The 19,693-nt window shown below is 44.1% G+C and overlaps 1 protein-coding gene across 3 annotated transcripts; it reads left to right on the forward strand.

Moving 5' to 3' along the window:
- The first annotated feature begins 7,809 nt into the window (after positions 1-7,809).
- Positions 7,810-18,926, forward strand: TRIM72 (tripartite motif containing 72). 3 transcript variants are annotated; one of them, XM_075178895.1, is made up of 8 exons: positions 7,811-7,959; positions 8,592-8,641; positions 10,442-10,838; positions 13,678-13,773; positions 15,152-15,382; positions 16,895-16,917; positions 17,052-17,170; positions 17,757-18,926. In XM_075178895.1, the coding sequence occupies exons 3-8, from the start codon at positions 10,443-10,445 to the stop codon at positions 18,323-18,325; spliced, it is 1,434 nt and encodes a 477-aa protein (XP_075034996.1). In that variant the 5' UTR covers positions 7,811-7,959; positions 8,592-8,641; position 10,442; the 3' UTR covers positions 18,326-18,926. The 3 variants fall into 3 exon arrangements, with proteins under 3 accessions (XP_075034998.1, XP_075034996.1, XP_075034997.1); XM_075178896.1 differs by having other exon boundaries at positions 7,811-7,939; XM_075178897.1 differs by lacking the exon at positions 8,592-8,641 and having other exon boundaries at positions 7,810-7,959.
- The last annotated feature ends 767 nt before the right edge of the window (positions 18,927-19,693 follow it).

Raw genomic sequence — 19,693 nt, forward strand, 5'->3', positions numbered from 1 at the left:
GATGAATTGATTATATGCAAGCGTGCTCGGCTGCCCTGGATGCCGGGACGCAGTGCTATAGCAAAAGAGCGTCCCGACCGTTGCCATGGCGACGCCGGGACAAACCGGAAGTGCCGTCACGGTCGTCATGACGACGGCCAGGACGCTGGGTCAGAGGAAGGAGCGAGTCGCGGCGGTGCCCAGAGCCGCCAGAACTCGTGACAGTACTCCCCCCTTGAGGAGGGGTCAAGGAACCCCGACATCCAGGTTTTCCAGGTAATTTTTTTAAAAAATCGGCAAGTAATTTGTCTGAATGTAAATTTCTTTGTGGCACCCAGGAATGTTCTTCGGGGCCATAACCCTTCCAATGGACGAGGTAGTGAAACTGACCCTGAACCTTCTTCGAATCAAGGATCTTCTCGAATACAAATTCTTGATGTCCATCCACCAAAACTGGCTTAGGTCTAGAGGACTGTCGAGGTTTGAATCTTTTGGAAGACTGGGCAGGTTTCAACAAAGAGCAATGGAACGTACTGGGAATTTTTAGAGATTCAGGAAGCTTCAGTCTGAAAGCTACTGGGTTGACTTGCTTTAAGATGGTAAATGGACCAATAAATTTGGGTCCTAATTTTTTGCAAGGTTGACGGAGTCTTATATTCCGAGTAGAGAGCCACAATGAATCTTCAACCTTGAAAGAACAGGCAAAACGATGTAGATCGGCAAAGACTTTAGACATAAAAGAAGCTCGGAGTAAGGACTGATGTACAGATTTCCAGATCTTCCTAAGCCGGGTGGTCTATCAGTAGATAGAGAGGACAATGAGTTGACTCTCGGATGGTACCCAAGGTTACAATAAAAGGGAGAGTACCGGGAAGAAGTGTGGCATGAGTTGTATGCAAATTTGGCCCATGGAAGAAGGTCAGCCCAGTTGTCGTGATTCTTGGATATATACAACTGAAGATATTGCTCCAGGGATTCGTTCACCCTTTCGGTTTGCCCGTTTGACTGCGGATGGTAGGCAGACGATAGGCTGAGACTGATACCTAAGAGGGAGCAGAAGGCCCTCCAGAAAGCTGCAATAAACTCTGAACCCCGGTCCGACACTATATCCTCCGGCAGACCATGATAACGAAACACATGTTTAATAAACAAGGCGGCCAGAGAGCGTGCTGAGGGTAATTTGGTCAAAGGGATAAAATGGACCATTTTACTGAATCGATCCACAGTTACCCAGATGGTGTTGCACCCGGAAGATGGAGGTAAATCGACAATGAAATCCATGGACAAGTGGGTCCAAGGTCTGACCGGGACTGGTAACGGCAGTAGTAACCCAGAAGGAGAATTTTGAGAAATCTTGTTCTTGGAACACAGATCACAGGACGATACATATTCTCTAAGATCCGCAGAAAATGATGGCCACCAGACAACACGGGAGATAATTTCAATGGTCTTTGAAATACCGGGATGTCCAGAAGTCTTATTGTCATGACACTCTTGAGTGGACCGACTTCCTGAGGTGCACAGGTACGAAGAATTTGTCCGCTGGAGTTTCAGGAGGTGCCTGTGGTTGAAATTGTTGAAGGGTTTTACCTAGTTCCTGCGTGAAGGCAATCAAAATAGAAGAAGCGGGAACAATGAAACAGGGCTCAGAGACTAGAGTTTGAGAAGAGATAAAACTACGAGACAAGGCATCAGCCCTGATATTCTTTGAGCCAGGCCGGTAGGGGATGATGAAGCAAAAACGGGAGAAGAAGAGTGACCACCGCGCTTGTCTAGAATTTAACCTTTTAGCTGATTCAATGTAGGACAAGTTCTTGTGGTCGGTGTATACTGTGATTACATGTTTAGCACCTTCAAGCCAGTGGCGCCATTCTTCCAATGCCCACTTAACGGCCAACAACTCCCGATTGCCAACATCGTAATGTTCCTCAGCGGAAGAAAATCTTCGGGATAAGTAGGCACAGGGGTAAAGGTGATGGTCTTCCAGGTCTTTTTGGGATAGCACTGCTCCCACACCTACATCTGAGGCATCCACTTTGATGATGAATGGAAGGTCTGGATTTGGATGTCTCAGATCAGGTGCTGACACAAAGGCACGTTTCAAGGCTTCGAAGGCAGGAATAGCAACTGGAGACCAGATTTTCGCGTCGGCTCCCTTGTGGGTCAGGGCTGTAATAGGAGCAACAAGAGTAGAAAAGGAACTGATATATTTTCTATAATAGTTAGCGAACCCCAGGAACCTTTGTATAGCTTTAAGATTTGAGGGTCGCACCCAGTCGAGAATGGCCTGTACCTTTTCGGGGTCCATGGCGAAACCTTCCGGGGAAATGACATACCACAAAAATGTATCTTTGGAAACTTCGAACTCGCACTTTTCCAAATTAGCGTAGAGGTGGTGATGGCGGAGTTTCAGAAGAACTTGTTGTACATGCTTGCGATGTTTTAGTGAGTGGGAGTAGATCAGGATGTTATCTAAGTAGACTACTACAAAGGAACCCAGGAATTCACGAAGGGCATCGTTAATCAAGGCTTGAAAGATGGCTGGAGCGTTACTGAGGCCGACAGGCATGACGAGGTATTCGTAGTGGCCTGTTTGGGTATTAAACGCCGTTTTCCACTCGTCGCCTTTACGGATACGAATCAAGTTGTATGCTCCACGAAGATCAATCTTTGAGTAGATCCTAGCTCCTTTAAGCTGATCAAAGATGACCGAAATAAGTGGCAAAGGGTATGTATTCTTTATAGTTATCTTATTCAATCCCCTGTAGTCAATACAGGGCCTCAGGCTGCCATCTTTCTTGGCCACAAAGAAGAAGCCTGCTCCTGCAGGTGACTTGGAAGGCCTAATAAAGCCTTTCTGCAGACTCTACTTACGATTCCATGGCTAGTGTCTCCGGAATAGACAGGGCGTATAATCTTCCCTTGGGTGATTTGGAACCTGGGACAAGATCAATAGCACAATCGTACTCCTGGTGAGGAGGGAGAATGTCTGCTTCCTTCTTGGAAAAAACGTCATGAAATTCCCAATAAGGAAAGGGTAGCTGCTCTAGGCAGGTATGAGTAACCCTGAGCGGAAAAGATAAACAAGAGGAGGAGCACAGAGAGCTCCTCTGGGTTATCTCACCTTTAGTCCAGTCGTTACTGGGATTATGGAAGGCCAGCCAAGGATAACCCAGGATAAGAGGTACCAAGGGACAATGAATTAGGTACAGCGAGATAGTCTCGGAGTGAAGGGCACCTATCTTCAACTGCAAAGGAGGTGAGCGATGATGGATCTCACCCCTGTTCAGGCGATTCCCATCCAGCCCATACACAGCGATTACGGTTTCAAGAGGAACAGCTGAGAAACCCAGGGACTGGGCAAGAGTCAAGTCTAAAAAGTTTCAAGCGGCTCCACTATCCAGAAATGCGGGAACAGTAATTACTTGTCCACCGTACATCAGCTGGGCAGGTATTAGTAGGGAATCCTTCGGAGAGATAATCTGTAGGCCCAAGTGAACTCTCTCCATGTTCACTTGGCCTGGTCTTTTCCCGGCTTGATGGGACTGGTATGAAGCAGGTGTCCCTTTTCTCCACAGTATAAGCAGAGACCTAGTGCTCGTCTCCGGGTCCGTTCTTCCGAAGACAACCGGTAGGTTCCCAGTTGCATGGGCTCAACCTGATTGCGGGAGGAGGCTTGAGACAGAACAGGGAAATAGGGTGAAGAACCTTCCTTCTCTGCTTTCCTTTCCTTGAATCTACGGTCAACCCGAATAGTGAGCTGCATAAGCACTTTGAGGGATCCTGCTGTAGGATACTGAACAAGAGAATCCTTAATCTGTTTGGAAAAAGACCCAAACGGAACTGGCTGCGGAGGGCCGGGTCGTTCCGTTCACTGTCCGAGGACCAACGCCTGAAATCAGAGCAATATTCTTCAGCAGTCCATCGTCCTTGTTTTAGAGACCGAAGCTGTGCCTCTGCTGAAGCTACCCAATCCAGGTCGTCATAAAGCAACCCCAGTGCCTTAAAGAATGCGTCAACAGACCGCAATTGAGGACTGTTAGGATCCAAGCTGAATGCCCATGATTGGGGATCCCCTTGCAGAAGAGACACAATTATCCCCACTCTCTGTTGTGGTGAGCCCGACGAGAGTGGTTTTAGTCTGAAGTAAAGCTTGCAACTTTCTTGGAAATTGCGGAAAATTCTGCGGTCCCCTGAAAAACGATCAGGCAAGTTCATTTTCGGCTCTGGAGCAGAAGAATGGGCGGCCTGTGAAGTTCTTGAAGCATTCTCTTGAGCGGATAGCCGTTGAGACAGCTCTTGGACCATTTGGGACAAGGTCTGGATTTGACCCGTCAATACTTGAACTGGACTTGTTTCCATGACTAGCAAAATTCAGGATGGATAACTCATGTCTTTGTTATCTTTGGGCTGGTTATAATGTTACGGCTCACGCCCCAGGTATCAACTTCTAGAACCGCTTCAGAGGTCTTCGCCTATAGCAGCCGCCTTTCCCGTAGAGCTAGACACGCTCACACGTACTCGGACGCCCCCAGGTCTTGTTCTCTAGTAGTAGGAGTTGATAACCTGAGATCATAGCGCAGGTATTTACAAAGAGGAGGAATCCGGAATCCAGGCAAGGGTTTCTGGGTGACGAGTAAATCGGCAACGTCAGTATACAAGCCAGGGGTCGAGGTCACAGGAGAATTAGCAGCGTCAATATCCAAGCAAGGGGGTTAGGGTCACAGTCAAATCAGCAAAGTCAAAATCCAGGCCAGGGGTCAGTAACGGGAACACAGAAGTCAGCAGATATAACACAGCAGGAAAAGTATACTAGCAAGCAGGGACTATAACCGGCAGGGAGGCTTGGCCCTTTCTGCCTAATATACTGGCAACAACCAATAGGAGCATTGGGGCACAGCAGGAATCATCAGCCACAGGGGGGCTGATGATTAATTGATTATATGCGCGTGCGCCCGGTTGCCCTGGATACCGGGACACGGCGCTATAGCAAAAGAGCGTCCCGACGGTTGCCTCGGCGACAGCCGGGACAAACCAGAAGTGACGCTGGGCCAGAGGAAGGAGCGAGTCGTGGCGGTGCCCGGAGCCGCGGCGGCTAGTGACAACGACCTTCTCTCAGCTAAATCTGAGGGTCTCTTCACCTTGCTCATCCTTGTGGACCTCTCCGCGGCCTTCGACACCATTGACCAGCCCCTCCTGTTGCAAACCCTTCTCTCTCTCTGGCTCTGTCCTCGCTTGGTTCTCCTCTTACCCTCTTACTTCACCAACCACTCCTTCTCTGTATCCATTTTGGGTTCAAACCCCCCCCCCCCCCCGCCGCCCTCCCTGTTGGAGTTCCTCAGGGCTTGGTTCTTGGCCCCCTACACTTTTTGCTGTACACCACCTCCTTGGGTGATCTCATCGCCTCCTTCGGTCTCCAATATCACCTGTACGCCAATGACATTCAACTCCGCTCCTCTCCTGATCTCCCCCCCCTCCCTTTTCTCTTGTGTATATGACTGTCTTTCCGCCATATCATCTTAGATGTCTGCACGTTTTCTCAAAATTACCATTGCCAAAACTGAGCTCATCCTCTTCCTCCCTTCTAGATTTTAATCCCATCTCGATCTCTCTTATCACTGTCAACAAGACCACCATTTCATCTGTTCCCCAACTCTGCTGCCTGGGCGTCACCTTCGACTCCTCCCTCTCTTTTACTCCCCACATTCAATCTCTCTCCCAATCCTATCGCTTCCAACTCCGTAATATCGCCCGCATCCAGCTCTTCCTATCCCAATATGCCACCAAAGCCATCATTCATGCTCTCATCATTTGCCGTATCGACTGCTGTAACCTTCTCGCTGACCTCCCCCTCGCCCCCCTCAGGTCTATACTCAAGGCGGCTGCGAGACTCCTCTTCCTCTCCCGACGTTCCTCTTCTGCCTCGCCCTTCGCTGGCTCCCCTTCCCCTACAGAATCCATTTCAAACTCCTAGAAATTGGCAAAAGAAATAAAGCATGGAATATAAAGAGGGGCACTCTTGGAGTAATATTTAAAAATAAATACTTTATTGGATTTATATTAAAACGATCCCTAAATGGCCAATGAGCCACCAGTAGCGAAATATTTAAAAACAAAAATAAACAGTGACAAAAGTGCAAGAATGTATGATTAAAATTGGCAGCTGCCCCGCCTCGCTATGTTGGATATATATTAGTGGTGAATCAATAATCACAATAGTAAATTGTTATAGGATCCTAAATAGTTAATCTCTCAATATAAATTATATAATCTCTTTTAATATCCTAATTGATATAATATAGCAAGAACTGTTTAAGATTTGACAGATAAATAAATATATCTGAGGATTAGCTATTTACAAGAGAAAAAAGCCATTGAAAAATATGCTGCACCAGGTCTAGATGGCTCTATACAGGTAACAGCCTCTCTATGGAGATTGGACTGAATGAAAGGCTTCTCCCCTTCCTAGTGGAATGTTATGATACTCTCACTCCTGAGTAAATGCTATCTTAAGAGTAGCCTACTTATAATAAAGTTAGAGAAATGAACGCTACTCTAAGCGGTTCATGTCCTGGATATACCAAAGGTAGTGCCGCTGAATATTGTTATCTAGGACTAAAAGAAGAGAAAGGATCTATTATAATAAAGCATAGCGAGCCGAACGCGACGCGCGTTTCGCATACTGGCTTTAACAAGGCCCCCACTTCAAATCCGCAGTTTAGTAAATCTAACCCTAAATGTGCTGGCCAGGTCCCTGTTTCTGTCTAGTGGGGCAGAATCTGAGCTTTTAAATCAAGCTAACTCGATAAATGTTATTGCTACTGCAGCCCATGGCCCTCAGAGGTTACAGAAAAAGAAACTGTGGAGACTCCTTTTTTTAATAAATGTTATTGTCAAGTCAGTAACATAATGATTTGACAATAGGTGCAGATCATACATCAACAATACAACCAGAGATAAATATATATTGTAGGTTTTTCTAAGAAGATGGGTAGGGTTAGGGAAATGGAGAGGAAATTTGTGAAGGACAGGAGTGGGAGGAGTTGGGGGGAGAGGATCCAAGAGATTATGGAGAGTAGAATAAAAAATGAGCCATCTGCTAATGGTGAGCGCCTACAATGGCTACAAGGTGTGTGTGCTTTGCGGCGCAAGTCTTGGGGGTATATTTACTAAACTGCGGGTTTGAAAAAGTGGAGATGTTGCCTATAGCAACCAATCAGATTGTAGCTGTCATGTTGCAGAATGTACTAAATAAATGACAGCTAGAATCTGATTGGTTGCTATAGGCAACATCTCCATTTTTCCAAACCCGCAGTTTAGTAAATCTAGCCCTTGGTCTTTGTAAATCATCCCATATATGCAGGGAAAGACTAATTTTACAGATTTTGCAGCAGTAAAAGCCTACTGTATCTTATAATGCCTCCAACCCCGGATAATTCAGAAATAAATAGCCTTATTACACTTGCCACATTGATAAATCAGTTTGTTGAATTGATTGCCAAGCTTTTAGTTTGGCAAGAACCAACTAAATTTTTTGGGGAGATGTTACAGCAAAAAATGAGAGTTGGGAAGACCTAAGAAATATGAGAATCTGAGATTTTGCAAGTGCAAGAGATTAGTTAGCAGACGGTACAGCACTTTGGTATATGTTGGTGCTTTATATAGAAACAACAGTACTGTATGGAATGGTGGGAATCCTGCTTTAGTGATCCTTAGAATGAATACAGGCAGCTGGTCAGACGTGGATATATAGATATACTGAACATGCATGTGTCTGTCCTGGTACTGTGTTATATACAGCTGCCTCTATCTATCCCTGCCTTCTATAACTCTCAGCTGTTCCAGGACAGATAAGTGAGTCAGAAATAACTGAGTGTGGCGTGGAGGGGGCTGGGATACATCTCACTGGGCACTCAGAACTGGCTGTGCACCTCTCCTGGTCAGTGTCGTCTGTTTGCTGGTCAGTGTCTATCTCTCCAGGTCAGTGTCTTTTCTCTTCTGGTCAGTTATGTCCTCTCCCCTAGTCAGTGGCTTCTCTTTGCTGGTTAATGTCTCCTCTCTTCACGTCATTGTCTTTTCTATCCTGATAAGTGTCTTCTGTTTGCTGGCCAGTGTCCATCTCTCTCAGTCAGTGCTTCTTTTTCCTAGTCAAAGTCTTCTCTCTCCTGGTCAGAGTCTGTTTCATTTCAGGTCATTGTTCAACTGGCTTAGTCGTTGTTTTCCTCTCTCCTAGTCACTGTTTTTCTCTCTACTGGCCATTCTCTCTTTCTATCCTGGTCAGTGTCCATCTGTATCCTGATCAATGTCTGTTTCTCTCCTAGTCAGCATCTGTCTTTCTTACAGTCAGCGGCCATCTCTTCTGATTAATGTCTGTTTCTCTACTGGTCAGTGTCCCTCTTAGTCACTGTCCATGTGTCTTGGTGTCCATAACTCTAGACCGGTGTTTAGAGTCAGTGTCTGTCTCTCCTATTCCATGTCCATTTCCCTCGCTCAGTGTATGTCTTTAATCTTGTCAGTGTTTATCTCTCTTCTAGTCAGTGTTTGTATCTTGATTCCATTAATGTGATCTGTCTCCATTAACTCAAGGTGTCTCTTGTATCCCTTCGCTACAGAGTGCACCTTTCCTGTGACCTCCCTACGGAGACCTAGAGACTGTCTGCAGGTAACACGTTCAGCACTAACTTCTGTGTGACCTTGAGCACTGAGGTTAACCTCACACTGCTCCTATGTTTAGGAACCGTAGTGACATCATGTCTGATCTAGCTTTGTCCATGTTCTAGGACAGGACTGTCCAGGCTCTTCATAGGGAGGTCCATGTATGTTCTATAACTAATAATAAGTGATACAACCAAATCTATGTAGAATCTCAGAACAGCTGAGTAGCAGAGCAGTATAAGTAAGTGGGCATGCACAGCTGTCCCCTCAGGCCAACAGATGGACAGCCCTGCTTGTAGTCAATAGTACTTTACTACTTTGTTTATGTCTGTTGTTCAGCACTGTGGTTGTGGTTATATGTACCTCTGCCATTTTGAGGCACGAGGAGCCTTTATCAGTGGTAGAACATTGGGCCTGATAGACTCACACACTCCTTACCAGCAAGTCTCACCTATATCCAAATTACTGCATTCACTGAGAGGTGCACACATAGCGTTTCCTACGGCAATACTAGTCTGCAGATTGTAAAAGGGTCTTGTTAACGCCTATCGGTTTAATGCTTTGCACCCATAAACTTATTTATTTAAAGCCTACCAATTTCTACAGTGTAAAATGTCAGCGGCCTGAACCAAACTTCAATTCGATTGATTGGGAGTGATTGACATCACTGGTTCTCAGAGTTCTATAGAATTCTTCGGGTACAACATTATCATGAACAGCTGGCCTACACTGTGTGTCGTTGCTGCAATTTATTTTAAAGAATCCATCTACCCAAATTCACAAAAGTGATCTTAATAGCGGTCTAAATGTTTGTTTTAAAAAATGATCTAATTTTGTGAATGGGTGGCATACCACTTTAAGAGAGCTAGGCAGGTCCCCAGCTATATAATTGTACCATATTTATTAGTCAGAAAGAACACATTCAGAAATACTGCTGGGGTCACCAATCTGAGGACCACTGGTTTACAAGCCCTCTTTGTCATTGCTCACTTCCCTCCTCATATATTTCTTTGTTCACAAAGTTACATCTCTCTTAATTCCTCCCCTCTCTCTACATTCATGTGTATGTCATCCGGCTCCTGTAACATTAGCCTCTGTAGCATTCCAGGGCCTTTTCCTGATAATCTATTTAAAGAAAAGAAAGTCCCTCCCAAATTCTTGTCATGTACAGCGAGCAATGTTTGTCCCGGCTATATAGTTCTGTAATGACGCTGCTGTCTGGATGAAGAAGGAGGAATACTTTATTCCATAATTCTTAAAGGAAAACTAAGATTTTAAAAATATATATATTAAAAGCGTATATCTGTGCACTGATGAGGGTTGAAACATTTACACTTGAATCAATGCTTCCAACCTCTGAGCTTAGTCTGAGAAGTGTATGTGAAAATAAGATAGTGGGCATGGCAACCTCCTTAGCTCGAACAGACTGCCTCCTATAGGCAACTGGTAGAACTACAGGCAATATATTGTTGAATTGCCGTTTAGATGGAGAACCCCTTCAAAGTGTCCGACCAGTGAATTAACCATATTTCCTGTGATGGCAGCACTTGGTTGGGAGGGAGAGGCGTGCTATGGAAATATATTCTGAATACAGATATGTTCAGACACCCAATATAATATATTATTTAATGTGTATCGTAATGGGAGTTGGGTCACAACTCCTACTGCTCCTTCACCTTAGATGCCTATTGGGCGTAGTATTTATCTTCAGTTATGTCTGTGTGAGTGGCAGTGCATTGTCTGGTGGGTCAATGTAGCTGTAACGCTCACTCATTGATGCTTTCTAACTCTCCTCCCGGGCCACCAGCATGGCGAACCCTCAGCTGATGCAGGGCATGCAGAATGACCTCACCTGCCAACTGTGCCTTGAGCTGTTCCGATCACCTGTAACACCAGAATGTGGACACACTTTCTGCCAAAGCTGCTTGACTGGAGCCCCCAAGGGTCAGGGTGAAAATGGGGCCACCCTCTGTCCCAGCTGCCAGGCCCCATCCCGTCCGGAGACCCTTAAAATTAATCGCCAGTTGGAACATCTTGTCCAGAGCTTCAAGCAAGTCCCACGAGGTCACTGTCTGGAACATCTGGACCCGCTAAGTGTCTTCTGCGAGCAGGACAAAGAGCTGATCTGTGGGGTTTGCGCCTCGCTGGGGAAGCACAAGGGTCATAACATCATCACAGCCTCCGAGGCCCATGGCAAGATGAAGGTAATAGAGGTTGCACAATTACATAATTATTCACATCCCGACAAGCCAATTTTACCACAACTGGACAATCCATTTGACAATACTCCTACATTAACACATTTTATAATTTACTTGTGCATTGTAAGAAAAGATTGCCAAAAAAACATTATCATTTGCTAAATGTTTATAAAATGCATCACACAACACAACCCATATAACCGTCTGTTGTCTAATGCACTGTTTCCCAAATGTATCCTTAGGGCTACCTAACAGGTACAGTATGTATTAGGAATCTCCTCAGAGATGGGATTGTTATGTTATAAATGATTTCAGATAAAAGGATCCTTCAACAGGAATGCAGACAGGGCAAATGCCGTATCTCACACCACAATAACAATTTTTTTCTCAATTATCTCATTTCCTGAAATATTTACATACATGGTATATTTAAGGATGTTATTAGTGGTAGAGCTTTTTTAAAAAAATAAGGGCCAGATTGATGGTGGTACTGGCTAATGCACCTGTGGCCCTTGGAAAAGACTCATTAAACATGACTGTCACTGAGAATTAAAGTCTTGCATATAATAATACTTACAGCAAGTGGTGCAAGAAAAATATTTGCCGGAACAGAGTCCCCTTGTAGATATTAAGGTACTTGAGCCCTTGTAATACATTCACATTTTGAGTTGCTGTTTGTCTATAAGTATGAGATATTTAGGACTATATTGATTAAATTAGATTAAAATAATATAAATTACACTTTCAAAATACATTTCATGCAGTTAGAGAGCCCCCAATTGTTCTTACATTTGTTCCGCATCAACATCATCAACATTTGTTGATATAGCGCCAGCAGATTCTGTAGCGCTTTACAATTTGGAAACAAGCAAAGTAATAAAACAATACTGGGTAATACAGACAGACAGAGAGGAAAGAAGGCCCTGCGCGCAAGCTTACGTTCCTCTATTTCTCTATCAGTGAGTGTGGTTTTATTTCATTTTCAGCATTTTTTTTTAGAACTTGTATCATTATTATTATTTTTTATTTATTTATTTTTTCCCACTACTTTTAATGCGAAAACAGCTCATGACCAATCTTAAAACAATTATACAAAACAAAATACCACGTGTTCTATCCAGGTACATACATTTAGCACTATAATCAGCATTTAAGTTCCTTACACTAGGAAGCCCTGCCCTCCATTTTTTTAACACCCCTCCCCCAAAACTCATACGCAAAAACAACCCCCCACACACAAAACAAACACAAAAAAACATAATTTAAATAATGAATTAATTTGCTGTCGTTTGCACCCAATATTACTAGTTTGTAATATATGAAGATTGCAGCCAAGCGTAATCTTGAGTTAGAGTTTGCAAACCACCAAGAGATACTCCAGAGGCATCTCTGGCATGCTGACCTTCCACTGCCCACAAATCTAAACAGACTCTTCCAAGACTGGAGCATTCCCGCTGGGCACTCGCCAACCAGACACAGTTACTGTACCTAAAAGGGAATATTATTTCTCTTGGGGGTTTACAAGTAAGTTCTTTCGACAAGTCTTGAAGGGCCTCGCTTTTCCAGCTGCAAATCAGAATAGGGTCTACATCAGGCCGAGAGATGGTCTTCCCGACTGCTAAATTGTATTATTTTTATTAGACTCTCCTGCAGTAGGTCTGTAGGTCTGGCTAGACCTTGGGGACACTACAAATATACTTTTATTCTCACAGCACCTGCTTTTTATAATTTATCATTATCAGTTACACACAGTTGCTTTTTATTTCTTTAATGCTGGCAGCTAATCTTAGCAGCGCCGGTGCTAGGGTCCTTGGCGCCCTAGGCACACTGTGAAAATCGGCGCCCCCCCCCCTCCTCCTGCCCGCAGGCACACTTTTAATATCGGCGCCCCCCCCCCCGCCGCAGGTACCCTGTCAATCAAAATCGGCGCTTCCCTCCCCTCCCCACGTCTTTCCTTATCTTACCTGCATTAAGCTGCTCCTCTCTGCTCTGTCTTCTCCCCTCCACTCACAGACACTGAATCTTAGTCTTCTGATACCCACTAGCTCTCCCTCCGGTAGGAAGGGGGGGGGGGCGATGATCATGTGACCACCAGGAGTTCTCAGATGCAGAAGCACAGCATATTATATATGATTGCAGACACTCTGAAGTGACACCTCCCAACCATTGGTACAAAATGCTGCAATAGTTTACTATTGCTGCTACCTGGCCTGAATTCATTAACTGATGTTACAAATCATATTTATCGGCAATCAATTCAGCTCAGGCAGCGGGAATAGTAAGTGAAGTGGGAAGTTCTGGAGCATTTTGTGTGGGGTAGAGAGGGTTGTGTTGGACCTTCTGGCGTTATACTAAACTCTGTACTGCACTGATCGGATCTTCATAAGAACACGGCAACCAGAGCCCAGACCCACCTGCCATGAAATTGTGTCAACAAATTATTTTTAGTTGCTGGAAGTAAGTAAAATCCAGCTGTAGATTAGGGTGAAGGCCACAACACGTGTAAGTCTATCCCTGCAGTAATATATAACATGCTCCAATGAACTTACAATGCTTGTGATCTTATTTTATAAACACGCAATAGGTGCACAGATCAGCAGAGAAAATGATGCAAAACCATAAGAAAAAAACCTTACTCGCTGTAAAAATCAAATTGTGTGAAAATTCTCCTCCAGGTCTTATTTCACCACACACATTTTATTTTGTAGATATTGCAACATCAACGTCCAAAATGTAATAATTCTGCATTCAGCATACTTTGAAAAATTCTGCATAATTAAACAACAGTTTGCATCACCGTATTGAATTTCTATAATGTCTACATCTTTTAAATCTCTTGTAGAGACAACTTCCTCAGCAGCAGGTTCTCCTACAGGAAGCACGTCTACGGAAGGAGAAAACTGTCGCTCTTCTGGATAGACAAGTGTCTGAAGTGCAGGTCAGTGTCAGTAATACCCTTCCTCCCACTTCATTTATATCATCCACCAGCTCACATATCCCAGTATCTCCCCATCCTTCCAGTTTATATGTCTCATCTACTAGTCCACATATCCCAATATCTCCCCATCCTTCCAGTTCATGTGTCTCATCTACTAGTCCACATAACCCAATATCTCCCCATCCTTCCAGTTCATGTGTCTCATCTACTAGTCCACATATCCCAATATCTCCCCATCCTTCCAGTTTATATGTCTCGTCTACTAGTCCACATATCCCAATATCTCCCCATCCTTCCAGTTCATGTGTCTCATCTACAACTCCACATATCCCAATATCTCCCCATCCTTCCAGTTCATGTGTCTCATCTGCTACTCCACATATCCCAATATCTCCACATCCTTCCAGTTTATATGTCTTATCTGCTGCTCCACATATCCCAATATCTCCACATTCTTCCAGTTCATGTGTCTCGTCTACTAGTCCACATAACCCAATATCTCCCCATCATTCCAGTTCATGTGTCTCATCTACTATTCCACATATCCCAATATCTCCCCATCCTTCCAGTTCATGTGTCTCATCTACAACTCCACATATCCCAATATCTCCCCATCCTTCCAGTTCATCTGTCTCATCTGCTACTCCACATATCCCAATATCTCCACATCCTTCCAGTTTATATGTCTTATCTGCTGCTCCACATATCCCAATATCTCCACATTCTTCCAGTTCATGTGTCTCATCTACTAGTCCACATATCTCAATATCTCCGCATTCTTCCAGTTCATGTATCTCATCTACTAGTCCACATATCCCAATATCTCCACATGCTTCCAGTTCATGTGTCTCATCTACTAGTCCACATATCCCAATATCTCCCCATCCTTCCAGTTCATGTGTCTCATCTACTAGTCCACATATCTCAACATCTCCGCATTCTTCCAGTTCATGTGTCTCATCTACTAGTCCACATAACCCAATATCTCCCCATCCTTCCAGTTCATGTGTCTCATCTACTAGTCCACATAACCCAATATCTCCCCATCCTTCCAGTTCATGTGTCTCATCTACTAGTCCACATATCCCAATATCTCCCCATCCTTCCAGTTTATATGTCTCGTCTACTAGTCCACATATCCCAATATCTCCCCATCCTTCCAGTTCATGTGTCTCATCTACTAGTCCACATATCTCAATATCTCCACATGCTTCCAGTTCATGTGTCTCATCTACTAGTCCACATATCCCAATATCTCCTTGTCCTCCCAGTTCATGTGTCTTATCTATCAATACTCCACATTTTCATGATTATTTTCACTATTCACAAATCTCTCTAAGTAATGCCCATCCACTTTTCCTGTATCTTTATATTGTAGGACACTGTATCCCGTTTTAAAAACAGTGTGAAGGAACAGCTCAAAATCATGCACACTTATCTCACCGTCATGGAAACCTCACTAGCCCGAGAAGCAGACAAAGCCGAGCAAAATGCCACCACCGCCCTGCTGGGCGAGAGGAAAAGTATGGCCCATTATGTGGAGCAGCTCAGCCAAATGGAGGGAGTCCTGAAAGATGTGGAAGGCCAGGAACAAACTGAATTCCTCAGGGTAAAATGGCGTTTGAGAACTTAGTGGTTATTATTATTATCATAAGGCGCCACAGTGCTCCGCAGCGCCGTACAGTAGGGAAAAGAGGACATACAAGACAGACAAAATAAATTTAGACATAAAAAGTGTTATCAGGGATAAGGTAAGGTCTAATAAAGAGATGGGTTTTCAAAGAGCGTCTAAAGATTTGAAGGCTGTGGGAAAGTCTGAATGAGTGTGGTAGGGAATTCCATAAGTGGGGAGCAGCACGGGAGAAGTCTTGTATGCGGGAGTGAGAGGTGGTTACCAGAGACGAGACCAGGTGCAGGTCAGAGGTTGATCTAAGAGGGTGGTAGTGAGAGGTGGTTACTGGTTACCAGAGATGAGACAAGGTGGAGGTTAGAGGTAGATCTAAGAGGGTGGGAGGGGATGTATTTTGTTATCAGATTTGAGATGTATTCGGGGGTGGTGTTGCTGAGGGCTTTGTAGGTAAGGGTGAGTAATTTGAATTGGATTCTGGAGGACACAGTGAGCCAGTGTAGGGATTTGCAAAGTAGTGGAGCAGATGTGGATATGATTTGTCAAGAAATCTGATATTCAATATGGTAAACACTGGCAGGTCCGTGTAATATATAAAGGTATAATATACTGGTGTTATTGTAAAGTATTGCTTCTACGTCTTAAGGAAGTACTTGTCCCAATAAGTAAAAATTTAGTTTTAGGTGGCATTTAAGGAGTTCATATAGAACCTGACAGCGTACCTAGATTGAATGGACTGTCGGACAGAGCTACTGGGATCCCAGATGGTTCTAACGGTCCGTGCTGCCCTCTTCTTAAGCCAGGGCCTCTTTCACACAAGTTTATCTGGTGTCAATGCCCCTCCCTGATAAACTTGCCATTCACATTGAAGTCCACAGGGGAGGAGTATTGATGCTGGAAAGAAGCTAAGAAGAGAGGAGAATGTTTTATGGGACAGTAGGGGAAGTCAGTTCCCTGCAACTTGCCACCGGTATGCCGATATCACAGTCATGTCCAGCTGCGCTTATTTCCGGGTGTCCTCACGACCGTTCCGGAGGCACATCGCAGGGACCTGGATTCCCCCCTCAGACTTATCGGGGTTCCAGTGAATCCGACAAACGGTGCATCCATGATACTTTGATTTTTGTTTTCCAACTCCTTTAACTTTATCCAAAACTACATTTTAAATGGAGTTATCCTTTAAAAGGCTTCTGGTGCCTACAGACTTTGGAAGCGACTATTTTTTGGGGGGTTGAACCAATATTCATGAATGCAGCCTATCACTAGGAACCAGAAGTAGAAAGATACCATATTTGCCCTAAAATAAAGCTAAAAGTGATGTATTAACCTTATGTGTATTGGTAGTAGTATCTGCATATTAATTATGTATATAGTAATTATATATGTAAAAGTTGGTTTGGGCCCCGTCCTTGTCGTCCAGCCTAATTCTGCTGCTTATATATAGCCTGTACTCTAAATCCATCATTCTAAACTTGTGCATTTTCTCCTTTTCAGAAATTCTGTGTGGTTACAGCCAGGTGAGCAGTATAACACATATATATTACCAGGCTTAGGCAGCTTGTCTCTGTCCAACTATGCATGCTGGGACTTGAAGTTCTGCCTGCCTCTGTTTTAAATAATCGATTATTATAATTATTACTATAATTCACAGGCTGAACAAGATCTTATCGGAGTCTCCTCTTCCTGGGCGTCTGGATATTCAGCTCCCCATTATCTCAGATGAGTTCAAATTCCAGGTGTGGAGGAAGATGTTCCGAGCGTTGATGCCAGGTGAGAACTCTGTACGAGTTGATGGAAATTAGGAAATTATTTGCAGAGCCGCCTGGAGTCTAGCCAAAATAAAGTAATGCCTGGATTCTTGAAAGACTCAGCTGCTGCATTACCAAGCATGGCCACTAGTTGGAAATCGGAGCCCTACAATTCTTCCAGTGTTTAGTTACAGTATGATAGGATTCAAGGTATTGTTTTAAGGTCTATGACAGTCATCATTTTATAGAAGTTCTCAGACATCAACAAACAGTATGATCTAGGGTAGGGTGGGAGTGTTAGTTTTGTTTTTATAAAAACATGACACACCAGAAGGTGGAGACACTGAGCAATGATAGTTTACCAAGCGTATCTGGCCACAAAACATATACAATGCCTACCTCTGGTTTCTACAGGGGGACCTTGAAATTATAATGGGGTTAATCATTTTTAGGAATGGTGTATTTCACATTGACCGTGCCGGAGTGGCTTCTACATCGAGATGGCTATACTCAGTAATTACATACGACATCTTGTTCTGTATTGGAATTATATTTGTGTTCATACCTTATTAAAAGCTGTATATATTTATTTTTATATTTCTCCTAAGCCCTGGAAGATCTCACATTTGACCCTGACACAGCCCAGCAGAATCTGGTCGTCTCCTCTGAAGGTAAATCGGTGGAATGTTCTGACCACAAGCAGCCCGTCTCCGATGATCCTGCTCGATTTGACAAGAGCAACTGCTTAGTAAGCAAACAAAGCTTTGCAGATGGAGAACACTACTGGGAGGTACTGGTTGAAGACAAGCCGAGGTGGGCACTAGGTGTCATCTCAGAAACTGCTCAACGTAAGGGCAAGCTCCATGCTACCCCCTCCAACGGCTTTTGGATCATGGGCTGCAAAGATGGAAAGGTTTACGAAGCCCACGCAGAGCAGAAGGAGCCACGAGTCCTCCGTGTGGATGGGCGTCCCGAGAAGATAGGAATCTACCTTAGCTTCTCTGATGGGGTGGTGTCCTTTTTTGATTCTGATGATGAGGACAATGTCAAACTCCTGTACACTTTTCATGAGCGATTTTCCGGCCGACTTTTTCCATTTTTTGATGTCTGCTGGCACGACAAGGGAAAGAATGCCCAGCCTCTAAAGATCTACGTGCCACACTCCAGTGGCCAGTGATTGCCACCAATGACACGTGAATGGGAGAGGTTTCATTGGAGCACTGCCCGTTAAGAAATGTACGAGTAATAATCACTTACCCTTTAATTTGATGAAATGCTAAAGCCACAAACGAAAGTGAACATTCTATAGAATAACTCTATATTACTTTGGATACAAGTCTACAGCCTTGTAGATTCCCTACAGATAAGTAATAAGGACTTTCTCTGCCTCTGTATATCTCCATGAGGTTGTTCCACACGGGTGCTTTCCTGTAACCCCAAGATTCTCAGAATCATTGCTGTGTATGTTGACTTTAGCACCGAGATGAAAACACAGCTCATTTAGGTGATACTTTCTTAAGATTTCTCAGTGGAATACTCACTAAGAGTCATTTGTGAACCACAAAGTGTAAAATCAACACAGCATCTGCCAAACCCACTTAACTAGGAGCCATCTTATTTTATGGGGGTGTTTCCAAAGACTGGAAATTGGGTGTTCAACTTGAAATGCGCGTGGCAGAGAAGTAGGTGGGTTTGCAGATATTATGGTTCATCATTGACCCTTACTGTGTTTAAGGATATCCAAGAAACTCACAATAAAATATTTCACCAATACCGCACCTCAATCTGTTGTGTCTTATTAGGGTACATGTTATAGTGGGGACATTAGACGGCCGTAAGAAGAATGATGGGGGATAGCCTCTGTTAAGAGGCTATCCCCCATACCGGACGTGACCCTATAAGGGGCTCTCCCATAAGACAATAAGTTGCACCAATTTTTCTTTAATTGATATGTAGATCTGCGTAATGAGTTGAAAGGTCTCAAATACATACAACCAGGTAAACACGTAAAAGTAACTTGTTTTCTGTAGAGTTTTATAGTACAAATCACTTTATTATAAACACCCAAGTTGATCAAAAGAGGAATAGCTCAATATTGAAATGTGAATCCATAAGAGACAAGCTGTAATGTCCACAGTTGCACACCGGGGGGCAGCAGAGTGAGGCAATCTGAGGCCTCAGTATAAAGAGTCTTGAGGGAAGAAGAATAAGCGAAATGTGGGGATTTAATTGTAGAGGACATGCCCACCTTCAGATAACCGGCTTCCATCGACTCTATTAAGCCCAAACATACATATTTGCCATTAAAATGTGGTACCTCAGACCGATGAAACGGAAGTCACATGATCTTGTGGGATAATGGGGCCGTTCTGTTTCACACCTTTTGTCATACTTGCCAACTCTCCCGGAATATCCGGGATACTCCCGCATTTCGCGAGAGTCTCCCGGACTCCCGGGAGAGTGTGGCAATCTCCCTGATCTGCCCACTTAAGTGGGCAGAATTTTGTTCGAACGCCGCGATTCACTGGGAATGGCGGTGTTTGGC

The sequence above is a fragment of the Mixophyes fleayi genome, chromosome 7 (genome assembly GCF_038048845.1).
Source record: "Mixophyes fleayi isolate aMixFle1 chromosome 7, aMixFle1.hap1, whole genome shotgun sequence".
Taxonomy (NCBI): domain Eukaryota; kingdom Metazoa; phylum Chordata; class Amphibia; order Anura; family Limnodynastidae; genus Mixophyes; species Mixophyes fleayi.